This window comes from Typha angustifolia, chromosome 6 (assembly GCF_048772165.1).
Source record: "Typha angustifolia cultivar Huaian chromosome 6, ASM4877216v1, whole genome shotgun sequence".
Taxonomy (NCBI): domain Eukaryota; kingdom Viridiplantae; phylum Streptophyta; class Magnoliopsida; order Poales; family Typhaceae; genus Typha; species Typha angustifolia.
Window position 1 is genome coordinate 5,640,842 of NC_133244.1, and position 9,874 is coordinate 5,650,715.

General features: G+C 39.6%; 1 protein-coding gene across 2 annotated transcripts; it reads right to left on the reverse strand.

The window, feature by feature from the left end:
• Positions 1–723: 723 nt before the first annotated feature.
• On the reverse strand, positions 724–6,315 carry LOC140760917 (transport inhibitor response 1-like protein Os05g0150500). Of its 2 annotated transcripts, none has more exons than XM_073098002.1 (4): positions 5,738–6,315; positions 2,404–2,896; positions 1,179–1,974; positions 724–1,098 (listed from the first exon to the last, which is right to left on the reverse strand). In XM_073098002.1, exons 1-3 carry the CDS (start codon positions 6,211–6,213, stop codon positions 1,201–1,203), a joined length of 1,743 nt encoding a protein of 580 aa, XP_072954103.1. In that variant the 5' UTR covers positions 6,214–6,315; the 3' UTR covers positions 724–1,098; positions 1,179–1,200. The 2 variants fall into 2 exon arrangements, with proteins under 2 accessions (XP_072954103.1, XP_072954102.1); XM_073098001.1 differs by having other exon boundaries at positions 724–1,103.
• Positions 6,316–9,874: the final 3,559 nt, after the last annotated feature.

Below are 9,874 nucleotides of genomic sequence, written 5' to 3' on the forward strand. Positions count from 1 at the left end.
GATGGGAAATTTGTTATGATAGTCATGCTGAAGTTTCCTTATCTCAAAGTAACAGAAGAAATTATGAATGATCACTTACAATAATTAGTTTGAGGCTTATGTATGTATCTAAACCTTTCAGTCACTAGAAACAATAGCTAATTTTCATGCATCTTATGTATTACATCTAATAAATCTAATAATGATATTATGTTGCAAATAGACATGCACTGAACAAGGCTGCACAACTTGCTCGACTGAATCAAATCCATTTGTACCTTGTAATTTATATAGCTTAATGCATCAGATAGTTTTTCCTATTGGACATGATTACTTATGCTTGTGGTGTTATGCTCCTCTAACCTCACATCACACCTTAGGAAGCATCTCATTCCCCATAAAATGTATCTATTCTTTGATAAGACTTGATGGAAGATGCATCCATATAATTTGGTCCAGGCTATGTGATTCTATCGACATACCCTACGAATGATAGGTTCTTCAAACAAAAAAAATCTTGACTTGTTACTAAAGGATAGATTTTTTTTTTTTGGGTGATATCACATTAATTCGTGCATTCTTGGATTAGTTAAATTAAACTTAAAAATATCTACATAAAGGCAAATAGGCAATGCCCTCTTTGAGATCTATTTCAATAAAGGCAATGCCCTTTCGTAAAACACGGCATAAGAAATACACCTGAAATTTTTCATAAATGATTGAAGAGATTCAAACATGTTAAAATTCCAGAACTTGCAAATACTCCTGCCTCCATTCACTCCTTTGATTTGATGCAAAGGCTAAATAATGCATTAATTGTTAATATTCTCATACCAGCGCCAGAACATCCAAAGTTATTCAAAATTCAAATTCTCAGACAAAGTATAAAGTTGCCAATGCATCTCCAAGCACACAGTCGAGGAAATGAATTACCCTCATATACATAAAGCTAAGCCTAATGAACAAAGATCCCTCAAGAGTGCTAACTAGAAGTTTGTATAAATCGTGTAGTCCCACTGTTCCTTTTATTGACAATGAGCAGCTCGAGTTTCCAGCAACATTTCGCAATAGTTGACTCATCCAACCTCCAACTGCTACCGCCTTACAGATCGATGCACTCTTCACTTGAAGAAATGATCTAGTGTGAGAAAAAATATATATCAACATGTGGAAGGTATATCAAAGAGAGAATTCAGTACCTCCATAATATGTGATGTCATTTTAAACAGTCCAAACACAAGATGGCGTGTCAGACCTCGGCCCTGCAACCGTACGGTAAACATACAGCTTCTCAACGGGGCAATCATCAGGTCGTGAATCCCAAGATGCTCCTCTCCTCTCATCAATGACCTCCACATTCAAGCGTGGCATCTTCCGTGCCAGCAGCTTACACGCCCCCAAGGTCAAAGAGCATGATGACATCCAAAGGGATCGCATTGTCTCCAGCTTGGCAGCATTGGCCAACAAGGGCTTGTCTCCAAATGGGCAGTCCCTGATTTCTAGCTTCCTTAAACTCTTGCACCCAGAAAGAATGTAATGCAGACCAGCATCGCTATCGCCTGCAAAAGCAACTGACAGCATCTCGAGTCGATCTGCATAGGCTCCTATAGATTTGAACACACGATCGGTGAGGAGACCTGAGACAGAGAGGCGCCGAAGATCCTTACATGATTCTACAATGGCACTAAATCCAGCATCGAGAGGCTGCAGAGTAAGATAATCCGGTGTCTGGGGTTCAATAATGCACAGGCGAAAGCGAGTTAGATTTGGCCGGTTCAAGGCAATAGCAATGAGAGCTGCATTGGTCATTTGATTGCAGAAATAGAGGACAGAATGCAGCATTGGGCAACCAGCAGAGATGGCAACAAGGCCCCGTTCAGTGAGAGAGACAGGCTGTGGACCATATGGATCAGAAGGGAAGACCCGCAGTTCTTGAAGGAGCTTGCAAGAGGATGCAACAGCAGCAAGGCCATCATCCTCAATGAAATCCATTACCTACAATATATATGGTTTTAAATTAAATACCGAAGAGATCAATTGAAGATCTTGGACCAGAAAAATAAAATAAGAGAACAAAACAATGAAATCCTGAAAGACCATGATGAGAAGCTTGAATGAACCTCCTAGGATAATAAAAAGAAATTATGTATTTAGTCCTTTCCAAACAACAGCATAAGCGTAACAAATAAGAAATCATCTGTTTTTTGTAGCATAGGCTTCTGATTGTCAATAAGACTGAATATGTTGCTTCTTTGGAGACATGCAGTAAGAAGGATTGGATTATGTTGACACAACTAAAAAAAGCCAACCATTGCACATACACAAACATCTGTACTGTTAAATTGGATGAAACGAACTCCACATAATACAATAACATTAGCAGAAAATTAGCAAACTGGGGACAGTAGAAGAGATGAGATATACCCATAATCGTTGCAAATTTTTGCACCGGCTGACAAGTTTTATGAGCTCAGGATTTTGCGTGGTAGCGTAGCTCAAATTCAGTGATGTAAGACCTTCACAAACTGAGTATACTGCTGGTAAGTATGCTGGAACAGCCTCCCAAGTCCCAGACAGGCTTTTCAGGCTTTTATATCCTGTAAATGCTGATTCAAGTTTGGAATAGAGATCCAAATGATGCTCGCCTGAGAACCTGCCAGTCCCAAGGTCAACTAGCTGTGGAGCCTTGCGCAAGAGAATAACAAGTTTCTCAAGAGGAATGGCATGGTTGAGTTTTAAGGTCTTGAGATTGGTACATCTGCTCACTAAACGTTCAAGGACAGGCACATTTACTTCCCCTGGTAAGCAAGCAATGTTCAAATGTACCAAAGTAGTGAAGGATTCTGGAAAGTGACTGAGCCAGTGACTACAATTGTCCTCAATGACATTCTCCTGTAGGTCCAGCACCCTCAGGTTTCTGAAATAGTGAACATTCAAGAAAGAGATTTAAAGGAGCTGTTTTCTTATGAAAGAAAGAATATATCAGCTGCTTTATATTGAGAACCAGAAATCTACAGATCTAGAAAACATAATTGCTAAAAGAACATATCAGCTTAAGTGACTAATCCTTTCAAAGCGTGAGAATAATTAATTCTTTCAAAGCATGAGAAAAACTACAGTATCAAATACAGTTCTTAAAATCTTGAAAAATAAAGGGGATGTTTGGACAAAGTATTAATCTATCTACCTATAATTTCCCCTTTGGTACTCAAAGCATGCCAATTTCCTTACTTATTCAGGCTAATGATTAATTATGCCAATTCTTTTCAATATAAAAATGTTAAAATGACTTAAACTGGCCCATTTCAAACTCATACCAAATTTGTTGATAGAAGTCATCATACTTGTAGAAAATGAGCAGAAAAAACATGAATACCAGAACTGCACAGATAAACCTAGAGAAAGTGTTCACTTTATCTCGCGAAAAGGAAGAGAAGAAAACAAATAAGATACTAAAGCACCTAGTAATCCTGTCCCACAAACCAATGGCGACCTCATCCAACTAACCATGACATATCATTTGAAGTTTAAAAGACATGATCAGGAACTTATGCCTCACATCTGCTACATTTTCTCGCGTCACTATAGAAGGCCACACAAATGTCATCAGTCTTAAACAGATCACTAATAATACTGGACTACAGTAGAAATCAATTTGTAGGCAGCACTCAGATGCAAATTTATAAATTTCATCTGGAGTCTTTATACACACAATACTGGCTGCAGGAAAATGAGATCTTCCTATCTATTGACAAGTGGGCACTTAGGTAATTCTTCAATTACCTATAAAATGCTTTCCTTAGTTTTCCTTGAATTAACCTAATTTGCTACATAGCTATATATCAACCTAAGAGCACTTCTATGTTTTTTCAGATCATAACACCTTCATCTATATGTCATCCCTTACAACTTAAGCAAGCCATATAATTCACCATGAAGATGCCTAGAAGATATAGGAAAGTGAAATAGACTCCACGCAGTCATTTTAATACTAAGATTTAGGCTTAATTACAATTTGCTCCCATGAACTTCGATTCAATATCACTTTGCCCCTTAACCATAAAAGCATACATTTTGCCCCCTGAACTATTTAAAATATTACAATATCCACCCTTACAAAGGAGTTGCATTAGTGTGACACTTTATATATTTCAAGAAATAATTTGTATGCTTTCATAGTTGAATTCAAAGTTCAAAGAAGGAAAGTGCAACTAACCTAAGATTTATAATAACCTTTGGAGCTCCTATTCGCCCCTTATTTAATAAAATGAAATAACAGTGTAAATCAGCCAAGGGGACGTGACTCTGTTGGCAGAAATATATGTTCGTGCCTATTTCTCACAAAGTAATGCACCTCACTTCAGCTGGATCATAACAGAAGATGTCTTACCAAATTACACATTCTAGCTGAAAGCAAAACTATACTGCAGCCTATGTTAAGGCAACTCAGACAGAATCAAAACTATACAATCAGATTATGCTCAATGCATTTGTAGAGTGAGGATCAAATCTTCTGCCCAAACCAATGGTTCCTCCAGTAAGCTAGATATATCTTCAAATAATCATTAACTTACAGTCTAATATGACCCAAACTCGTGCCAGAAGTTTCAAAGTATCACCTGCACCATATAGATCTGAAGTAGCTTCTAGCTCTCACCAAATTTGAACTCATAAACCCAAGAGAAACCAAACACACAAAATATATGTTTATTCGTCCTAAAAATGTCAAAACTTTAAACCATGAATAGTTTCAACCACCTAGAACTTTTATTCGTCCTTGCCAACTGATGATTTTGTACAAGAAAAGAAACGCATCTATTACGGATTTACTTTACAAACCTCGGCAAGGACGACCAAGATTCAGCAGGAAAGATCAAAAGAGCTAACATAAGGAGGAAAAAAAAATCAAGGCGCGAGCTAGATCGACACAAAACACGTCAAACTTCAGACAATAGACAGCAATTCCTTGCATCTGATAATTCGATGTAGAAAATTCACATTTTTTGCACACTAGAAAGCTTAGATGGTAGTCAGGAACGAAGCACCAAGGATCAGAACATAAAGCTAAAAACCAAAAAGACGAAGCACAAAGTTTGAGAGTCACCAACACTACCGATCTACGCAAGAAGCACCAAGGATGTCCTGAGCTTAATCGTCCAAAAATAACCAAATTTGAAGCGAATATGGCAAAGCGAGACTAAATCTCTTCTTTCTGATGGATCTATGTGGAAGAAAGGTCACATTTTTGCGCATCAGTAAGCTCAACTCTCAACCAGATACAAAATACAGAAACAGAAATCACCAAATGAGTCTCCGGTTCGGCGTACTGCAGTTTGGTGGCGATGATGCTGAGCTAAATCGACCAAAGTCCATGAATTTCAAGCGCAATATCATATAAGAAGACAAGAAATCTCTTCTATCTGATGAACAATATGCAGAAAAAGAAACAAAATTGTATTTTTATCATACTAGAAATCTGACATCAAAGAAACAAAATTGCATTTTTGTCATACTAGAAACCTGAAATCAAAAGGGGAAACCAAATATCAGCGATCACAAAACCTAACTGCAGTTACTCGACCAACAAAATTTTCTTTTCAAGCAAAATATGATAAGCATGGAAACGGAAATATCTTTTAACCAAAGGATCTGAGCGGAAAACTCGCATCTTTCCCAAGACAGAAACCTCACATCGCGTCCAGAAACCCAAACATTACCGACCACAAATCCAAATCCAGGGAGGACTGAAAACCCTAACCTGCAGTTGGCGGCTATCGCGGCGAGCCCCGCCGTACTGAAGCCCTCGCAGAACGCCAAGCCGAGCACCCGAAAGTTCCTAAACGACCTCGCGATCACCTCGAGGCAGTCGTCCGACACCACCATCCTCTTAAACCTCAGCTCCTCGAGCTGCGGCCACCCCTCCGCCATCGCCGCCACCCACTCGTCGGCACCGCCGCCCCAGTCCCCCGGCACGAGGTCGAAGTCTGCGAAGTGCGGCTTCCCCTTGACCTCCACCGCCCTCGCCTCCGGGAACCGCGCCACAGCCACGGCCGGTGCTACGGCGTAGCAGTTCCCGACGAAGACCCGCCGCCGCGACCTGCGCTCGATCCGCAGCCACGCGTGGCACGAAGCAGCCGCCGCGTTCCGGTCGGCGTCCGACGGGAGGAAGGAGAAGACGTGCTCCCAGACCTCGTCCGGGAACATCGCCGCCGTCCATTCCGGATGAGGAGGCATCTAAGGCCGTCCGATCGGCGGCTACAACTACTACTAGTACCTACGATGATGATGCCGCCATGGAGAAGAGAGAGAGAGAGAGAGAGAGAGAGAGAGAGAGAGAGAGATAAAGAGAGAGACAGATTTCTACTACTAAAAAGGAGTTTGTGTTCGGGTTTCAAATTGGAGGGAGATGGATGGTGGAGATTTGGACACGCGGAAGGAGAGAAAAGGGACCGTTGGATTCCGTTGGGTGGGTGGTCGAGGTGGGCGTCCTTATCCCCACATCGCGACGCCCCGGAGCCGTGGGGGCAGGTGAGTGGGGTCTCAAACCGACTGTGAAACGGGAATAATAATAATAATAATAATAATAATAATAATAATAATAATAATAATAATAATAATAATAATTGCGGTAGAGTAGGAAAGGGATTGTTTGATATTATGTAATAAGATTTTCTTTTTATTTCTGGGGGGTGGGGGGTGGGGGGTGGGGGTTGGAGGATGAAGAAAAGGAGTTGGATATGAAAAATGAGAGCTTCACACAACTAATTTTTACACAATTAGAAATTAGGATTAGGGAGAAATGGCCAAAGCCGATTTATGGTCAGAGAGAGCCCTATTAGAGTTTATGATGAAGCCCGCCCCGCTAATTTTGTTGGGATTCAAAAATGAGTCGTTAATGTTAAACTTTAAAAACTCTAGCGGGTATTTAGAAGAGAGGGTAAGACGGCATTCTTAGATGGAGGATGTCGTTTCCTGAAAATTGTCCAATGTAATATTATTGGGATAAAGTCAGATATTTGAAAGGACCACCACAAATAGAGGAATGGAGAAGGGTTCCATGGGGAGGGAGAGATCCTCCTTCAAAGAGCTATAGTCCATTTTTTTTCAAAAATGGTGACTCGAGTCCAAGGCCTAGTAGGTCCATGGATTGGTCCACGAGGTGGACACTAGGTTGTAGCGAAAGAAAAGGTGGGCCAAGGTCTCCTCATAGAGCTCGCAAGTTGGGCAAACTAATGCAGAGCCCAATTGAATAGACTGTAAGGTGTTGCACATTGGAACACAACTTTCAAAGGAAGATTTGATTTGATTTTTCTTTTCTTTTTTGTTGAGAAGCAGAAAGGGGCCAGAGCAATTTCCAACCATTGTAATTATTAGAGCTAGAAAGATTGATTTATCGAAAGTGAAGAAACACACTTTTAGCTAGGGGTGTAAATGGCACGAGCCTGAGTGAGATAGCTCCAACTCAGGCTCGACTCAGAATTAATTTCAAACCTTTTTTAGAATCAAGCTTAGCTCAACTCAATTGGAGCTATCCAAGCCCGAGCTGAGCTTGAGCTTGAATCAAGTTTATTATTAAGCCATACACTAGACTAGTCAAGTCGAGCCGGATTGAGCATGAGTCAACCCCAAGCTTGAAACTAGTCAATCACGACGAGGTGGAGGAGGAGAAAGAGGAGGGGGAGGAGGTGGTATGGAGGAGGCGATGATAGCTTGAGGAAAAGGAAGAGGAGGAGGCGTTGACGACGTGAGGAAAAGGAAGAGGAGGAGGAGGCGCCGACTTACTAACAGAGGAGGAGGAGGAAGAGGCAAAGGAGGCGTCAACTTACTGACTGAGGAGAAGGTGTCGACTTATTGACAAAGGAGGAGGCTTGTCTACAGTGGAGCAAAATGAGAAGGCTTGTCGATTATGGAGAATGAGAAAAGAATCAATTTAGAGTTGGGTTTTGTGAATGCTAAGTTAATGTTTGGATTTTGGAAGATGAATTTATATCAAGCCGAGCCTGAACAAGCAAGCTCTGGCTCTAGCTCGGCTCGAAACTCAAATCGAGCCTAAAACTAAGACTCAGGCTTAGCTCAAGCTGAGTCGAATCGAGTTGAGCTCGAGTCGCTTGTTCACTTTGATACCCCTACTTTTAGCAATGGTCTTCCCATTAGGACGAGACCTCTAGATCTTGAAACGGAAGACAAAGCTCAAAAACCACCTCATAAAGAGTCAACCAAAAAGTTGAAGAACCAGAAGTTTATTCCAAGTTTTGTGCACAATCAAATTAGGCACACCATGGATCTTGTGAATCAAATTCATATTCACAAAAATAGGCAAACAAGACATCTGGGACTGAACCAACTCAAAGATCTTCAGTCAAGAAGGTCAAGCAATTGATACTTACAAAGTGACGAGTTTAAAAAAGTCATCACATATAATAGTAGTGGCATTCAAGATAAATGACCAACCAGTAAGAATGCATTTTCTTTATAAGCCGTCAAAGAGTAGAGAGTACCATATATTAGCCTAGACCATCTTAATCTAATCTCTCTCAACCTAGTCAAGCATAGTAAGAGCATTCATGGCCACAAAGACCACACGAATAAGCTGCATGTCCTTAATGGCCATGCCACCAAGATGCTTAGCATGGAGAATCTCCCAATAGACGAGATGAAGCTCATGCTTGTCATGACCATCGTCCCAGAAAGAGACCCACATAGCAACTTTAGATATACAATCTACGACGAATAAAAATGTCCATGTGGAGAAGATAAGGTGGACCAAATTTGAGTTAAGGAGATTTTAGTCAAACTTATAAGGTGCTACTTAATGCAGAGAAAGAAATGCTTCAGTGAGGCTTAGGTGAAATATGGCTCCCATATATGAAAAAGAAGAAGAAGGAAGGAATCAACATTTGCATTAAAGGTTTGATGATAGATTTGTTGAATAAGAGATGAGAGAGTTCAAAGGGACCAGCACTCCTACTTAGCATGATTGAAAATTAAAGAAGCCAATCATAAGAATAAATTGAAGTTAGACTCCAAATTACAACCTAATATTATTTGTACATGAAGAAAAAAGGCATCAATAAGATTCAATAAACTATCATAATTCCTATAAAACAGTACAACATTGACCAAAATAAAACAGTACACATGCAGGCTATAGGGAAAAGAAAGGTGATTGACAAAGATTGGAAAAGTGAAAGTTTAAACGAAAAAGAGGGTAATGAAAATTATACCACAGTAGAGATTCAGAGAAAATATGAGAATAAAGTGACAATGAGAGGATTAATATTATTAGTAGGAAGAGAGTAGTCCAGTACAAAAATGGGGAGGGAGATGAAGATAATTTTAGCACAAATGAAAGAAAAAATGATGAGATAATTGTTTTGAATAAAAATCCATTGACAAAGGAGTTATTTTAAAATATTTGGGTCTTAGAGTTACATTATTATTATTTTTCATTTAGGAGGTATAAGTCAATACATCATCAGAGTTCACAAAGTGCAAATAAACTAAATCAAAATTTCTCCTTTTATCTTTTTATCAAATATTTCCCCTCTAGATCCAAACTTACTATATTCTAATTTGTAAATAATCCACTTTGTTTTTCATTTATAGAGTTATTATTGGGCTAGAGAAAATTATCTACTACATAATATTGTAGTAGGTAATATATCAAGGATTCTAGGTTTTTATTCTTTTAAATAAATTATTGAACTACTTTCAACAACATAAAAACAACAATAAATTGACTCGCTAGCTGTTCTGTTGATTAGCTTGCTAATCATAGTAGAATCATTGGCTATGGTTATATGTGGGATGGAGAATATTTTTTTGATCGGTCTTCTACAATTGTTGGCTTCCGACTCTAATAGAGCTTTTTGTAACTGTGGAAGTTAGTTTATAA

Excerpts from the sequence above, each read along its gene's own strand:
- LOC140760917 (XM_073098002.1), bottom strand. The coding sequence starts at position 6,213 with ATGCCTCCTCATCCGGAATGGACGGCGGCGATGTTCCCGGACGAGGTC. Across the intron at positions 2,897-5,737 it reads GCGATAGCCGCCAACTGCAG|AAACCTGAGGGTGCTGGACC; the intron begins GTTAGGGTTTTC and ends TCACTATTTCAG. Across the intron at positions 1,975-2,403 it reads AAAATTTGCAACGATTATGG|GTAATGGATTTCATTGAGGA; the intron begins GTATATCTCATC and ends TATATATTGTAG.